The sequence below is a fragment of the Somniosus microcephalus genome, chromosome 3 (assembly GCF_052327205.1).
Source record: "Somniosus microcephalus isolate GS21.2 chromosome 3, FLI_Smic_1.0, whole genome shotgun sequence".
Taxonomy (NCBI): Eukaryota; Metazoa; Chordata; class Chondrichthyes; order Squaliformes; family Somniosidae; genus Somniosus; species Somniosus microcephalus.
The window spans coordinates 275,901,112-275,919,430 of record NC_140989.1 but is presented as its reverse complement, the minus strand read 5'-3'; the positions used below and the strand labels follow the sequence as shown (position 1 = coordinate 275,919,430).

General features: G+C 42.6%; 1 protein-coding gene across 1 annotated transcript in view; it reads right to left on the bottom strand.

Annotated features, from left to right (window-relative positions):
* hmcn1 (hemicentin 1) overlaps window positions 1-14,221 on the bottom strand; it is a 757,099-nt gene extending 742,878 nt beyond the window's left edge. Inside the window, exon 1 of the mRNA XM_085982583.1 lies at window positions 13,478-14,221. Coding sequence (XP_085838709.1) covers window positions 13,478-13,757 — 280 coding nt within the window. The 5' untranslated portion in view covers window positions 13,758-14,221. The remainder of the gene's footprint in view (window positions 1-13,477) is intronic.
* Window positions 14,222-18,319: the final 4,098 nt, after the last annotated feature.

Below are 18,319 nucleotides of genomic sequence, written 5' to 3'. Positions count from 1 at the left end.
GAAGGTTGGTGCGTATATGCACCATCCCCAGCCAAGTGGGCAGACAAACTGTTGCAATGACAGACCTGAATTGGGATGTGACAATTTGGTATTTCCCAGGCATCTGTACTTTGGCCTCAGCAGTTATTAGTTAGTTAGGATATAGATGAGAGAGAGAAAGAAAGAGAGAGAAAGAAAGATGGATGAATAATGTCATCTGCAAACTTGGATATACAACTCCAACTCACTAAGTTAGGAGGCACAGTAAGTTGTGTGGATGGGAGCAGGATGTTGCAAAGGGACATAGACAGACTAAGTGAGTGGGCAAAACTATGGCAGATGGAGTTCAATTAAGTCAAGTGTGAGGTCATCCAATTTGGATCCGAGAAAGACAAAATCAGAATATTTTTTAAATGGTGAGAGACAAGGAGCTTTGCAAGAGCAAAGGGATTTAGGTGTCCATGTTCACATTTCACTAAAAGCAAATGCACAGGCACAAAAGTAATCAAAAAGACTAATGGAATGTTGGTCATTATCTCAGGGGGTTAGAATTCAAAAGTGAGGAAGTTGTGCTTCAGTTGTATAGAGCCTTGGTCAGACCTCATCTGGAGCACGGTGTTCAGTTTTGGGCACTGAACTTCAGGAAAGATATATTGGCCTTGGAAGGGATACAGCACAGATTCACTGGAATGATAACAGGGATTAAGAGGTTAAATTATGAGGACAGGTTGCATAAACTTGGCTTATATTCCCTGGAGTTTAGACGGTTGGGGTGATCTACTCCAGGAATTTAAAATGATAAAAGGTTTTCAAGAGAGTAGATAGAGAGAAACTATTTCCTCTAGTGGAGGAAATCCAGAACAAAAGGGACATAATCTCAGTGAAATCAGGAAGCACTTTATCACACAAAGGGTCGTGGAAATCTGGAACCTACTCCCCCAAAAGGATGTGGAGTCAGTTGAAATTTTTAAGACTGACATTGATAGATTTTTGTTAGATAAGAGTATCAAATTGAATGGTGGAACAGGCTCAAGGGGCTGAATGCCCTACCCCTGTTCCTAGGAATTAGTGCAGCATCAAGAGCTGCACTTGAGTGGTTGAGTATGACTCTCCAAATAGCCTTCCCTAGATTCAAATTAAAGTCTGCAAAGTGAATGGGCAAATTTCAAACCTACTTTTCTACCCAACCTCCTCAACCATGTTTAGTTTTACAATGAAATCTGACCCAATACTGAAACAATGAGATCCAAGGGCATGTAAAATAGGACAATGTTACAAAGCAGCTTTGACTGAATTACCCATCTTCTCTTAGGCAGTCCCTCAGAACGGAGGATGACTTGCTTCCACGTTAAAAATATGAGTTCAGGTGACTGAGTCCAATGCAGGACCTACAGTCTCCGTCACAGGTGGGGCAGACGTGCGCTCCTTGCGCTTGGCTTCTGCTTGCTCCCGGCGAAGAGACTCGAGGTATTCGGCGCCTTCCCGGATGCTTCTCCTCCACTTTGTGCGGTCTTGGGTCAGGGATTCCCAGGTGCTGGTGGGGATGTTGCACTTTTTCAAGGAGACTTTGAGGGTGGACTTGAAGCGTTTCCTCTGCTCACCTGGGGCTCTCTTGTCGTGTCGGAGCTCCGAGTAGAGCGCTTGTTTTAGGAGTCTCGTATCGAGCATGCAGACGATGTGACCAGTCCATCGGAGCTGATCGAAGCTTTGACCACGCTCTATGCTGGCCTGAGCGAGAACGGTGCGCCTATCCTGCCAATGGATTTGCAGGATCATGCGGAGGCAGCGTTGGTGGTACCTCTCCAGTGCTTTGAGGTGCCTGCTGTACATGGTCCATGTCTTTGAGGCATACAGGAAGGCGGGAATCACTACTGCTCTGTAGACCATGAGCTTGGTGCTGGGTTTGAGGTTCTGGTCTTTAAACACTCTCTTCCTCAGGCGACCGAAGGCTGTACTGGCACACTGAAGGCAGTGTTGGACTTAGTCATCGACGTCTGCCCTTGTTGACAGTAGGCTCCCGAGGTATGGAAAGTGGTCCACGTTGTCCATGGCCTCGTCATGGATTTTGATAATCGGGGAGCAGTACTGTTTGGCGGGGGCAGGTTGGTAGAAGACCTTTGTCTTACGGATGTTTAGTATAAGGCCTATGCTCTCGTACGCTTCAGTGAAGGTGTTGACGATGGTTTGGAGTTCGACCTCCGAGTGTGCGCAGACGCAAGCGTCGTCTGCATACTGTAATTCGATGACAGAGGATGGGACGACCTTGGATCTGGACTGGAGGCGATGGAGGTTGAACAGTTTCCCATTTGTTCTGTAAATTAGCTCCACTCCAGCGGGGAGCTTACCGAGTGAGATGGAGCATTGTAGCAAGGAAGATCGAGAAGAGCGTTGGTGCGATGACACAGCCTTGCTTGACCCCATTTCGTACGTGAATTGGGTCTGTGGTGGAACCGTTGGTCAGGATCACGGCTTGCATGTCGTCGTGAAGCAGACGGAGGAAAATAGGCCAAAGTTACATAGCAGCTTTGACTGAATTACCCAACATCATTAGATATCACCGTAAATCCAAATAAGTACACATACAGATCATTGTCAAAAGTTTCAGTGACTAAAAATGCTGACATTTATGTGTGAACAGAATATGCATTTTGATGTGGGGGTAGGTGGCTGTTCAGTGTTAAATGCCATCAACACAGTCCAATTCTCAGAAGCTTCTGTAGGATATATAGTTGAATTGTCATTGAATATTAGCCGTATGTGACATGCTGCTGTACCAAAATGTATATAGAGTCATCCTTGGTCTAGTTATTTAAAACACTTCCATATAGTCTGCTCAGCACTCTGTACACTGGAACAGTATTTACCCCCCCACACACACAGTATATCCATTTCTGGAACAGTATTTACCCCCCCCCCACCCCCACCCCACAGTATATCCATTTCTGGAACAATATTTACCCCCCCACAGTATATCCATTTCTGGAACAATATTTACCCCCCACAGTATGTATATCCATTTCTGGAACAATATTTACCCCCCACAGTATACCCATTTCTGGAGTGCTTCACAATTCCTAGAAATGCACAGCAGCCTTTAATCCTGATTTTTATTCCCCTCCAAAATCACAGGTTTAAATGTTACACATTGCAGACACTGTTATTTACTAAAATCTACATTCCAAAATTGATAGTAAAACTCCAGACAGACATTTCTTTGCCACCGTGTGTGATATTTCTAAGATAGGTTTATTATTGTTCCATGGACTAAATTAAAGGAATGCACTCGCTAATAAAATGAATAGTACAGCTATTGCTCTTGGTCCAAGAGATTCTGCAGCACGCAATTTAAAAAAATATACAGGGTTTAACTAATATTTCTCCTTCTTTCCACTTTCCATTTCTGAGCCTTTCAATATTTCTAATATGAATCCTTCAGTTATGGGGAGGGGGGGTGGTTGAACTGCAGGCTGTTCCACAGCTCAGATTCTACTTCAACTCTGTTCATTCTTGCAGACAGAGCAGAGGGAGAGTTACCCTATATCTAATGTGCTGGACTTGAATCTCTGAGTATTTGTTGGAATGGTGTAAATAAAATTCTAACTTGTATCTAACGTATGCTGTTTCCCCATCCATGAAACTTTGATGACAGCATTTGGAAAAATGCTCCATTCTCAAGACTATTATCTGATTGAACAAAATTTACCCCCTCGTGCCCTCCAAAAAAAAAACATTCAATTGCAGATTAGATAGAGTGCATCAAAAAGTGAAAGAGGCTGCTGCCCATGGATATAATGTTTATTTAAAAAAAATCAACCTCAACTAAATTTTAAATATTAGCAAATCTAGAACTGAAAATTGTGCTGGAGCAATAGTATCAGTAGCCAGGACCCAAAGAGATGTTGATGCTTCCTTAACATGGTGAGACCACGGTGACAACAGGCCCAGGGTGAGGCAGTGGAGTTTTTACAATGCAGCAGGTTACCAGCACAGAGCACTCTCCCTGCTAGGGTTGCCAACCCTCCTGGATTGTCCCGGAGTCTCCCGCAATGGAAGATTCATCTCTGCTGTGAGCATCCCAGGAGAAAAAAATTTGCACCACTCTTTGATTATAATGTAGGTGACTGTGCCATTAGTAGCAACAGAAACGCAAAATTAAATTTTACATGAACTTTGAGATAGTTTCATGTTTCCAGCCAGATGCATAACAAAGTTGAACAAACAACAGATTGTAATGTGAGCCTGGCACGTATGTACTCTAACCAGTAAATGGATAGAGCAGTTTCTGGAGCATAGAGAATTGTGGGTATTATAGCCGTCATTAATGACTGAGCTTCGCAAGGATGGATGATTCAGGCACCTATGGCAGGAGTGTGAAGGTGGGTGGATGGAGGCAGGAGCTCATGTTGGTGAAACCGCCCAGAATAAGTCCAACCAGAGTTGGCAACCCTACTCTCTGCAAAAATTTAGTTTTTCTCTAGGAGAAATTTAATTTTTTTTTAGAAAAAAACAATTATGATGTTGAAAAGTACTTCAGATTGCATCTATATAGCACCTTTCACAACTTCAGGACATTTTAAGTGCAGTCACTGTTTTAATGTAGGAAACATGGCAGTCAATTTGCACACGGCAAGGCCCCACAAATCGCAGTGAGATAATTACCAAATCATCTATTTGAATGATGTTGGTTGAAGGATAAATATTGGCCAGGACACATGGGAAAATTCCCCTGCTCTTCTTCCAATAGTGCCATGGGATCTTTTACATCCACCAGAGAGGGCAGATGGGGCCTCATTTTAACAACTCATCTGAAAAACATTTCATCCGAAAGACAGCACCTTTGACAGTGCAGCACTCCATCAGTACTGCACGGAAGTGTCATTCTTTATTATGAACTCAATTCATGGGACTAGAAATCACAACCTTTTAACTCGGAGGCAAGAATGCTACCACTGAGCCAAGGCGGACACCTATCATCTACAGGCACTTAAACCCAAGATTCGTGTCTATTAACACCTGATCACTGCCCGGTGACCCCTGCTAGAAATTATGCATAGGAGGGCGAGGGCAGGATCAAGCTTGCTTGTGGTAAACCCAGATTGAAAAGCCGGTCACAATTCACTGCCTAGCCTCACAGTTGGGTGGGGCCCTGAAGCAAGGGATCAGCAACCAATATCATCAAGTAGGAAGGGAATACTAGAAAAAAATAAGATGCATGCCAAGTTAAACGTGCATTATTAAATTATATATTAAACAAATTTACTTGTAGCCACCTTCTTTATTTTCCCCTCTTGATTAATAAAATATTTTGATCCAAATGAATGTCATGGATACTAGTTAAAGCAATTATTTTGTGATTTACTGCAAGATATTTGATAGCTGTCCTGTGAAGTGTTATTGAGCTAGAGAAGTTTGAGGGGTCAGGAAACAACTCCAGTGAACTGAGAGAAAGAATGAAGCAGAATCTGCAAACTCTGCACAGAACAGGGGTTGAATTTTCCTGATCTGTATGACACAGTTCCACAATGGGCAATGCATTTATTGAGCTATTTGGGAAGCTAATGGAGAACACACACACACATAATAAACTCCCATATATATGTTTCACATAAAGATACCAGGTGGCTGGCAGGCAGGCAGGGAGCAGCAAGGCAATAACCCTGATGGTCAGTCATAATCTCCGACAGTGAAACTTGGGTGGTTTATTATCAACAGATCCCCGGAGATAGATTTCCTGCTTTAAACTCATATGCTGGAGATGGCGATGCTTTACTCATACTCATCATAATAATATGTAGGAAAAAAATGGCAAATATTCTAATCAATTCAGCAGTACAACCTTAATTCCCATGTAATAACAATAGAAAATGCTGGAAAAACTCAGCAGGCCAGGCAACATCCATGGAGAGAAATAGAGTCAACGTTTCGGGTCGAAACCCTTCTACAGAACTGAGAGAAAAGGCAGGAAATGAAACAAAAGACTGTTTGGGGGCTGGGAAAGGGGATGAAAGAGACATCAAGAGATATTCAAGGTGAGACGAGATAGTAATAGGATACATAAAGAAACAGACAATGGCTCCAGATGAAGTGTGAAATGCGCTGGCAGAGTGAAAGACAGCTGCCGTGTGGGAGAGAGAGAAAAAAGGAAAAGGCACAAACCAAAAGTGTGGATAAAAAATATAAAAGGGGCCGAGGTTATAATCTGAAGTTGTTGAACTCGATATGGAGTCCGGAAGGCTGTAAAGTGCCTAATCGGAAGATGGGGTGCTGTTCCTCGAGTTTATGCTGAGCTTCCGTGGAACAATGCAAGAGGCCGCAGACGGTGAGGTCTGAGTGGGAATGGAACGGTGAATTGAAATAACAGGCGAACAGAAGCGGCTTCCTTTTCAACTTTGACCCTTCATCCCCTGGCATGCTGGGTTTCCGGTGCGTATCCCTCCTGTACCTCACACAAGTGTTCTTTCTTTATGTGGGAGTCTAAATAGAGAGTGCTGTCAAGCTATTCAACTATGGAAGGTATGCGCACTCTGTCCTCACTTGATGTCCACATTTGTGCACTTTCCAACAGGAGTCATTGGACAACAATCGGGATAGAGAACCCTGGCTTATTTCCCACCCACCCCCCCTCCTCTATAGCCTAGATGTGCTGAGGCCCACTGTACTGTCTACCTGCTGCTCTGACGGAGCAGCTATCTGCACACAGAACAGGAATGGAGCCTGGCATTTCCTGCATGTCTTAGTCTTGTTCTAGGTGATACTAGAAAGCAAGACTTTGGTAAATGCAAGTCTTATGAAGTTTAACTTCAAAAAGCTGAAACTTTTCTAATAATTCAATCAATGCTTGATAAGAATCATGTCATTACTTCAAAGTAGAGCGGAAGTCACTAGAATTTTACCAGAGTCCCTAGCATTGTGACTCCACCCACCTCCATCAAATTAAAGTGTAGGAATGTGCAATAGTCTCAAGATCAGTAAGTGTGTTACCTCTATTAGGCTATAATAAAGCACCCCGTTATTGTAAAATAACTTTCTTAATTGAATGCTCCTGGTTCAGAACAATAATTAGTAAATCACCCCAGGTATCATAGTGACGCCACAAAAGTAAAGGTCAGAATCCTTATGAACCAGAAACTGCTGAGCACAACTTCATCAAGGCAATAGTTGAAAGGATTTGGGCACATGACCAGAATGAAGACAGAGGGGAGGTCACCTCAAACAAGCAGTCTATGGAGAATCTGGTCTACCAGAAGGGGAAATAGCAGATGTCCCTTACCCACCACTGGGCATCATTTTAAATCTACCACTTAGGCATGAAGGACAGCAACGAGCCAGTTTGCCAATATTGATGCCCTAACAGATTAAAGCTCTTATGTTCGGATTAATCCTGCACTACCCCTCCCCCATTAAGCCAACTGCCAATCAATAGCACTAGCAGCTAGCCTATTTTATGATCATTTTGATTCCTAGTTGCACCCATGTGATTGGGCTTGAGCTGGCTGGGCTTGAGCTGGCTGTGCAGCACCAATTCTGAGCCCAGTCGAATTTCTGTCCCTAGGATTTTCCTCTCATTTAGGTCTTGTTATTGATTTTACTTTCTGTTTGCAGAGGGCATATTGCTGATGTCTTCCCTTGTGAATACTTGGAGGAAGTAATCATTCAGTAATAAGAGTTTTCCTTATCAAAGCTGTTCAATATGCAACAGGCAGCACTCCAACACGATTCTGATGGAGGAGCCATGATTCTGCTGGAGAAGCCACAAATTGCAATAAAAACTAGCTCCAGAGTTTTGGCTCTACACAAGTGCCCCCACCAATTGCAGTCCACAGTGGGAACATTCCTGGGCTACCCAGGGAATTCCCAGCTCACTGGATAGGCCCAGCAGAATGTGTGCCTGCTCTCAACAGGTACTGGTTTTATTGGACCACGAAGGTCCCAACGTTAAAGAATTCAAAGGCATTTGATCCCAAGGAGGTTGATTGCCTTAAGACTGCTGTCCATCGATTCCCTGCAAAGAATTGTTCTTTTTGTGGCCTTTAATCTTCAGTTCAATAAAGGCCTCAGAACAGCAGGGTGCCACTACAAGTTCCACCACCTCAGCAGGTTAAGTGCTTCTGCTGTGCCTTTACAGGCACATGACAGCTGCCCCTAATACTTAAATGTCCCCATCCCCAGGATTTTGGATGGTGTCACTGGCTGACCAAAGTGGCAGGCACAATGCTCGCCCTGCCACACTTTCACCCCTTCGAAAGGGTCCACAGAACATGTAAGCTAATATACCTAAATGACATCCTCTTAACCTTCTCTCTAGACTGTAGAGAGCTTAAGCAAGTCTTTCCTCATAGCTCAACTAATTTACACCTGGAACCATTCTTTTGCTGTTCTCCGTGTCCAGTAATAGGAACACCAATAGAATTATACTGTTACACATTTCGGGTGCATTCACTTTATAAAATGTAGTGTAATTGAAGAAAAGCAGAGCAAGACTGGTTGAAGGAGGGAGTCTCACGCCACTTTGAAGCCAGTTCGGAACTCAGTAAGGATTTACACTACACACGTTTAGTGTTGGTTTGAAGCTGAAACCACTATGCATTAATGCTAAACGTGTAGTGCAAATACATAATAGCCCCACTGCTTCTATTGTGGGACTCAGAACTAGGGTTTTCATTTTTCCGATTGTTGATTGTAATTGTTGCAAGAACACTGGAATCGATACCTTGACAAGATTATTCATTAGGAGCACCAGACAAATACTTAACCCCTTCACTTTGATCATCATCATCAAGGAATTGTCTGAAGTTTACCACCCATTGATGCCCAGGAATGAATGATGCCTAAATGTGGCTCACTGAACTGTCTTGCATCAATCAGCTTGTATTATATTAGCATTTACATAGCCAACCTCCCATCAGGATCCAGACAAGCTACTGAATGAATGAATTAACCCTTTCTTGCCAATTGTCAAAGAAGAAATCAGAGAGTCATGAACTAACAATTGTTTATTAATCTTAAAATCAGTTAGCAGTGCAAATTTAAACATTGAATATGCAAATAATTAGTAGATCGGGTTAATTGACAAAATTAATAAGCAATTACAAAGACAATTTAGTAATGCCACAGTAATTCAGCATTAACTACTTGTTGATCATAAAGTTATAGTTAAGATCAGTGTCCGAGATGGATATAAATTGGTGAGATTAATTTAGGATTAGACTCCTTAGATAGCTAACATTAGATAGCCAGTCTATTAAATAAAGTTTATATGCTTGTAGTTAGCAAAGCTTCATGAACTTATACAGCCTCATCCTTATGAGCTGACATGGATGAACTGGTTGCTTCACCTTCCTCTGGGAGGATGCTGTTCATTGTCTGACAGCAGAGTGATGAACCTCCATCTGTAGAGGTGCTATCCATTCCTTCTGGATCCTCTGCTCCTGGGTAAATTTACCTTCCACATTGGTAGCTGTATCTGGACTAGTGGGCTTATATCTAATCTCCCTTGATCTCAGGGAAACTTGTACATCCAAGTGGCACACTTGTATCTGAGTATCTGGCTGGCATAACTGTCTAAACTTAACTTCTGGAACCTTTCTCTGTAAAATTATAAAGTGCATCACCAACAGAGACTCATCTACATATACTAGACAAAGAACTCCTACAATTTCTACTTCAAAAGAACTACTAAAAGAACTAGAACTAGACTTTAGTGTCAAAAACACCATCTTATATATCCTTTAATTTCGAAAGAAACCTCCAGTTCTATTCACCAATATGAGCGACGCATGTTGAAGAGTTCAGCCCTTTTGACGTCAATTAGCTCACACAGCCCTGTTAGACCCCCCGATGACCTCCAAATGAATGAAATACCAGCACCTAGACGTGCCAGGTTGCTCATTTACTCTCTAGCTTCTCAGGTCATTGCTAACAAAGGGCCTCACATTGGTTCAGATAAGGCAGGACATCTTTATGTTCCCCTTAACAAGCCATCTCTGGACATGTGATCTTGATGGCTTGTCTTCTATCACCGTTGAATAAGCTGTCATAGTTTAATTAGCATTAGCCCTTTCCTAGCATTCAGTCAGACTACGGACTCCATTTTGAGGACACGTTTAAGACAATTCTTCATGCATTTCTCCTACATTGGCCAATCCATCTACTTACCAAATATTGTGTTAATGCAATTGACAAATGGAGAGAGAAGGACCATTTTTGCATCTCATGTTCAGAGGGAGTATTCAAGTCACTCAGTTTAAGGGCCAAAATGCCATATTGGACCATTCTGACCAACCTTAACAATCACTGTTTGGCGAGGTGTTGAACCCTCTTTTGGGGAGTAGTTCCCCCAAAGTTAGTGCTTTTGTTAACAGTTCTGTACTCTGATGTCCATCCAGCATGCTAGAAATTATGGAAGTCTCACCAAAATAACCACATTTGCAACGTTTCTGTAATATGCAAGGCATACGAGTTAATGGAAAAGACTGGTATTGTGATGTCCTGTGGATTTAAATGGGGAAGATCTGGTTGCATCTCAGAATCGGACAGGAAAATCTAGTGGTTCAGTAGCAAATCTGCTGCAATTCTCAAATATTCATTAATTGGAAATGTATTGAGGCACTAGGTACCACTCAACATTACCTACCAAGCAGGTCACATACAGGATTTTCAGTCATTAAAATAGGAAGACGACAAGAAGCACCAGAGGTTATTTTAAAAGTCTCTGGGGTAGATTTTGACTTTGTGCAATAGTGTAAAACAGGTGATAAAGGCTGACCTTTATTTCCATTGTAGCATCTTGCCCAACTGATCATTCTTCATGCATGAGCCTAGATTGGGTTAACCAACAATTCAAATGTAGGGGCATCACTTCCTTATCTGAGCCACCCGGCAAACTTATACTTAATATCAACTAGGGTGCTTATTTTAAACATGTCCGAAGAAATGTATTATGCCTACCTAATTTGCTAAATAAAAGACAAAAGTCTGCACTCATGACATTAAAAGAGGCAATTCTCTAACTTCATGTTCCCAATGACAAGCCTCGCCCACTGGGAACTCAGGAGTGGAGTTCTCTGCCCTAACAATACAAAGAAACATGGGAGGCAGACAATTTAGACTGGAATTCTTTCTTGCATATTAACCCTCAAGACAGTTGGTAGGTCCTGTAGAATTCCAGCCTCTCTAATCCATCTCACATGCCAACACTGGAATAAACATTAATATTTCAACATTTAAGCTCCCCCTAACAATAAAATTAACATTTAAATGTTCCAATCAAGACCAAAAAAATTGACACTGCTCAAAATGCCTTTATTTCCTCAACCATTTTAATTGTCTTAACTTTATTATCCAGTAATGTATTCAAACCCTTTTTTCCCCTTTAAAATTAATACTTCCCTACTCCCACCATTTACTTTGGAGGTGGAAACAGCATCCAAAGAATTGGCCTCAGACTTGTATTGGAAATATTTTTACAGCTAATCCAATGCCACAAATATAAAATTGACATGACCGGTCATATACGAGACCAGATCAATCTTTAATGCATCAAACTAAGAAGGGCTACCACTAGATTAATTATCTTAGCAGCCCCAAGAGAGCCTGATTCCGATATAGTTTAGTTAGTATGATAGGGTACAGCCAGAGCAACAGTAACAAGCACAGATGCCTCTTGAAATTGACCCAGTTGTATGCTGGGAGCACAGACTTGGGGACATTAGGGGGTACAAGTGAGCACTGTAGAAATTACTCAGACTAACTTGGTGGCACCTTGATACTAGTGACAATATAGTACAGTAGGAGTAATAGTTACAGTGCTTGCAATCTGCATTCACTGATGTAACTCCTTCCAGGAAACTGTTCCAAGACTGTAACCCAGCTGAGCACAACAGCCCCAGGACATTATGCGTAACAGTAGGAACAGAATCCAGAATTTGTATCAAAGTCTCTCTGTGCATAATTGTTGCAACAACAAAAAGTAGTAGCTTCTACTGGGGTAAAATATACTATCAGAGGATTCAGATGCTTTATTGCAGCACAACTTTTTTGAAACAGAGATCTGTCCTATCCTGGTAAATGGAGTTGGCATTTTACGCACTTCAGGAGAAGGACTGCTCTGGTGGCTGTGTCTAGTGACATTGTAAATGTATTCAAAAGCCACAATGTGGCTTCTAACAACCATAACAATTTTTCCACTTCAGTAAAAGTTGCATCCAAATCTGTACACTGTTTTACTGGTATCCTTGAATAAAGGGCAGTGATTTATGTCCAATGTGTTTATTAAACAATCGTACAAAGGGATCTTTAGACAGTAACAATCACTAGCTTCACATGATGCAGATAAATGGATTGAGATTTGCTCTTGTAACTTATTGGCTAGTCAGTTTGACTATATAAAAAGATAAGTTGTTGTTGACTGTGCTTGTCTTGTGACTCCTAGCCATAATCTCATCTATATAAACCTATATTAAAAGTATAGTATGTACTTCCTGTGTCACACTTACTTCCTCAACACTTTTCCAGTCATGTTTTGTTGACTGACACCCCTATTGTTATAAAACAAAGTCCTCCAACTCATGGTGATCTGCCAATATATATTGCTATACATACATACACGTGTTCCTCTATCAAATAGGATAAAATTCCTCTTTTCAGCAAAGGGTGGGAGAAATTTCAGAGAACGCCTTTTATTTCTCCTGTTAAAGACCCACTAGCCTCATCATCGGAACACTGTGGCTTCGAAATGTGCGATTCCTGAGAATGGGACTTCCTCAGCAGACCACTAATTCTGGCGAGAAACAGACATTCTCCCGCTTTTTGTTCAAAGTGGAATCCTAGTCTTGTCGAGAGTGACTTTCATTCAGCCAGGAGCCAGGCCACCTCGGTTTCATTCTCTGCCAAGTAGAATATACCCATCAACATTTCCCAGTGTACAGGGAATTGCATGGATCCGATTTCCTCTGCAGTTGGCTGGTTCTGTTTAGTGCTCACCACATTCTGCTGATTTCATCCTGTAGAGATGCGGCAATTAATTTGTCCCAGTGGCTATGTTCTGCTGCTATGCCCTGAACAGTCTGACGTTAGCGTCCTCACACACGCTAATGCTATGTAGTCGCCTGAGCATTTTTCAGACAAGTCACCGTTAGACCAATAGGGATACTCTCAAAACAGCAGGAGAGTTCAGATCTTAAGAGTCCCCGGAAGAGTGGAATCTTAAATAGTAAGTGGAGCTATATCTGTACTCACTGAAAAGGACGTGCCCTTGTTCATTTACATTTTGCAAAGGAAATGACAGATGTTTCATCTACAGCTGGCGAAACATGGGGAGAAACAGTTCCCAATTCATGCAACATTGAAAACAGCTGACAATGCAAAGGAAGTTAATAACAGTAACAACGTGGACGTGTTTCAGACAAGGACCGCGTGAATAACCGAAACAAACAGAAAGCGTGCCCAAAACGTTGCGACAATGAAATCGGTTCGGGTCATAAATGATCGTGTGGCTTACCTGGGTCGTGAAAGGGCACAAGAGCAAAGTTATGTAGAGGCTTCTTGGGTCGACTTAGGGACGTCTCTAAAATCTTTGAGGCTCCTTCAATAACTTGAACCAAATCATCATACATGGACCCAGTCACATCAAACACAAAGGCCAGGGTGGAGGCTCCCTCCGGGATGTCCTCCGCCTTCTCCTCGCCTTCAGGAGCATCTTGAGCGGTCGAATGGGAAACGAGGACAAGGCACACTGTGCAGATTTTAAATAACCATTTAAAGTTCGTTAGCACAGTCATTTTAACTAAGAACAGGGAAAAAAATTAAAAAGACACCTCCTTCAAAAAGTCAAAAGACGTCTAAATCTAAACGATGCACTTAAAAAAAGTTTTAAATAACTTTGATCTGAGTATCAATAGAAATAAACTTGTATCTCGTCTGTTTCTGGTCTTCAAAGACAGACAAAGGTTAGTCAAGGCTGCAGATAGCCAGATCTCCTCCTCCTCTCGGTTTCGTGTCCCTCTATTATACAGTCGGGCTGGTTAATGTCCCCAGATCTCTGAAGCAGCCTGGCTGTTGGAGAATTTGGCTCAGACTGCAGCTCCACCGCTCCGGTCAGCCTCTTCCCTCTCCTCAAGAAGGCAAGATGATACCCTGGAGAGTGCTGTGTGCCGATTGGACCACATTAGACTGGAGTCATTCGGATTTTAGGGGCCCCCTTTGGGGTGAGTGTTAAGTTTAAAGGTCAGCCCTTAGTAGTTTTGACTCTAGGGATCAATGGAAAATGCACCGCGCGCTCAGCACTTTTTTTAAGTTTATTTTTTCTAAAGCGAGCTTGGTAATTACAAGTATGTTTGTGATTAAAGTTGATGGAGTTGTGCTGGGAGCCGGCATTTAATTACATCACGAGTTACAGAACCAAAAGTAATTACAAGAAAACAGATTAGCACTCGGTAATTGATGAAGGCAGAAAAGCGGAGCTTCTACTTACAGAAACACTGGAGAAAATAGTTGGAACTGGCTTAAAGGCTCGACCTTTGCTCCAACTGCACTGTACAACCGCTCAACTCCGGGCGACCCGAACAGCACCTGGCTGCAGTCCTTTTCTAGACCTGGTGAATTGTAGGAAATCAGTCTGTTATTCAATTATCTCGATTACCTTTCTTATAGAATAACATTTTAAAATACATTTTTAAGATCGGTGACGCTTTCTAGAAGACGAATGCAGTAAAAGCGATTTACAGCAGGATTGTTACTAAACACACAGCGACCTTCAAAAAATATAAACAGAAAATTCAAATTCCAGATTTGAGGTGGAAAGCTGTCTCCCCCGGCACTATCTTCCTAAGTGGAACCCCTTTCTGTTGTATTGGAGTTGCTGAACATTCATGAGCCGTGTGATAATAAGAAACGAAGTCACATTTCACGGCATCAGTAGTTATTTATGCATAAACTACTTGTTAGTTAGGAGAGCACTGATTTAATACTATATGTTAATTCAAACCTCTACCACAGCACCAATTTACTTCAACAGCGTGTAGTATTCAGAGAAAAGCGCTTCCTGGAATTAATCCCACTCAAATGCCCCCAATGCAGTGCCTATTTAAAGTGAGAATCACTTACCCAGGTACCATTCAAAATAGTAATTGTTCAATTCCTTATCAGAGTCTCGCCAGTGAAAACCCTCATACCACACGGTGTTCCGGGATACATCGCGATCTGCAATGTGTTAAAAAAGATGGAATTTGGTTTTTGCACCTGGGTCGAGAGTGCAGTTTTCTGTAGAACCAAATGAATCAGTGGATTTTGCTCAGCCTGGGATCCTTCGAATGTATTTACACTACAGCCTTGATCTCACTGCTGTTTGCAGTACCTTGCTGTGCAAACCGACAACATTGCACTTCACACTAACTCACTGGCTGGGAAACTCTTTGGTTGTGAAAGGTGCTCTCTATATTTGCAAGGTATCTTTTCTTTGTTTCACTGCACTTTTTCCTCATCAGTGCTGTTTAATGTTAACATCCGGATGAAAATAGGCCAGTGGAGAAGAATGGATTGCAGCAATTGTGTATTTATTGTAAATAAGCTAAATGTTTGTACGGAGCCATAACTTAAAGGAACACTGCTGTATGTTTTAGAGTGTCTTGCAAAAAACACTTCGAGTTTGTAAATGGAGGTGTACACAATGATAATGTAGCCAGTAACCCAAAAGACTGGCATCACCATATCTCCACTACCTTCCGAGACTGGTGGGCGCCGTGGGGACTGGAGCGCATCATCACCCTGGGCAATGTAATTTTAATTTGATTTGATAAGTTTTATTTTAAGTTCTGTTTAATTTACAGTTAAGTGGTTCTAACCAAAAGAGGACCATATCTCCACTAATGTTTAAGTTTAAACTTGGGGTGTGTTAGGGTTGGCGGAATGGGAAAAAAAATCCAGACTTCTGCAGGTTCAGCCTCTACACCACAACAAAGTGAACTTTGAGTGCAGCATTCAGTGAAAGCTCTTACTCATAACTTATCCTGCTGGAATGTCCCAAAAATAGTGATTGTTTACAGTGAAAAAATTGGGAATGGTTAGATTTTTTTCAATAAAGGACTGGCTCTTTATTCCTCTCTATAATGTACCAACTGTCGATGCCCGTTTCAAATTACCCAGCACATTGGTTCCTCCAGCATCTCCTGCCATGAAAAGTATCTGAAGATTTATGACTCCCCCTAGTGGTGGTATAGGTCAAGTTGGGTACTGTTAAATTCATACTTATTATTTGTATAATAAAGATAAAGGGTCAGATTTTGCTGGAGCAGGACATCTTGCAGCGTGCTCCGTTAGTTGGACTTGTTCATACATATTTAGGTTTTTACATTTTTGCCTACAAAGTTGCTGGCTCCACGGTTTCTAAAATGTCAGACTCTTCTGACCTCCAGTTCTGGCTCGGTAGCTCGGTCAGTAGTGGTGCTACCGAGCAAAAGTGGCTCGGTAGCACCACTACTGACCGAGATGGCAGAGTCCTGAAGGACATAACTGCCAGTCTGGGCCTGCGACAGGTGGTGAGTGAAACAACATGAGGGAAAAACCTACTTGACCTCATCCTCACCAATCTACCTGTCGCAGATGCATCTGTCCATGACAGCATTGGCAGCAGTGACCACCGCACAGTCATTCAAGAAGGCGGCTCACCACCATCTTCTCAAGGGCAATTAGGGATGGGCACTAAATGCAGGCCTAGCCAGCCAGCAACGCCCACATCCCATCAATGAATTAAAAAAAAGTCCCATCTTCACACTGAGGACACCCTCCATCATGTTGTGTGGCACTACCACCATGCTAAATGGAATAGATTCAGAACAGATCTAGCAGCTCAAAACTGGGCATCCATGAGGCGCTGTGGGTCATCAGCAGCAGCAGAATTGTATTCCACCACCATCTGTAACATCATGGCCCGGCATATCCTTCACTCTACCATTACCACCAAGCCAGGGGACCAACCCTGGTTCAACAACGAGTGTAGAAGAGCATGCCAGGAGCAGCACCAGGCGTACCTAAAAATGAGGTGCAAACCTGGGGAAGCTGCAACACAGGACTACATGCATGCTAACCAGTGGCAGCAGCATGCTATAGACAGGGCTAAGCGATCCCACAATCAACGGATCAGATCAAAGCTCTGCAGTCCTGCCACATCCAGTCATGAATGGTGGTGGACCATTAAACAACTAACGGGAGGAGGAAGCTCCATGAATATCCCCACCCTCAATGATTGTGGAGCCCAGCAAGTGAGTGCAAAAGACAAGGCTGAAGCGTTTGCAACCAACTTCAGCCAGAAGTGCCGAGTGGATGAGCCATATCGGCCTACTCCTCAGGTCCCAGAAGCCATTCTTCAGCCAATTCAATTCACTCCACGTGATATCAAGAAACAGCTGAGCGCACTGGATACAGCAAAGGCTATGGGCCCCGACAACATCCCGGCTATCGTGCTGAAGACTTGTGCTCCAGAACTAGCCGCGCCTCTAGCCAAACAGTTCCAGTACAGCTACAACACTGGCATCTATCCGACAATGTGGAAAACTGCCCAGGTATGTCCTGTCTGTAATGATCAATAACATGTCATTCTAGAATGGTACACTAGGTGGAGCTGTATGTTGCTGTATGTTTAGCTGTATATATAAGAGTGGGCTACCCAGAAGGCAGTAGTCAAGATGGATGCCTGTAGAAGTCCACATGGCATGAATAAAGTGACTAGCTAGAAGCTAGCTGTTCATAATGAAAACGACTAGTTATTAATGAACATAACATGGTACCAGGATTGGTAAAATCTGCTGAATATTGTGAAACACGACATGGAGACTTTGAGGCCACCGGAGGGTTTGAAACTCACGGGGAATGTCGACTGCAATTGGCGGACTTTCAAACAACGATTCGAACTCTACATTGCTGCCATCGGATTTGGTACGAAGCCAGACACAAGGAAAATAGCGTTGCTGCTCATGGTTGCAGGCCCGCAGGTGATAGAGGTATTTAATATGTTTGTATTTGATCCAGAGCAGGACAGAAAAAAATTGGACGATGTGCTAAAGAAATTTGATACACATTGTTCTCCCAAAAAGAACGAAACCTATGAGAGATACGCCCAGATTGAAAAGGAATGTCTAGGCTTGGTAGTTGGACTAGAAAAGTTTCATGGCTACATATATGGACTTCCCACCTTCACAGTTGAGACAGACCACAGCCCACTGGTTGCCATCATTAAAAAAAATCTGAATGAGATGTCTCCAAGGATTCAACGACTCATGATGAAGCTGCAAAGATATGACTTTGAACTGATCTACACACCAGGCAAACACATAGTGTTAGCAGATGC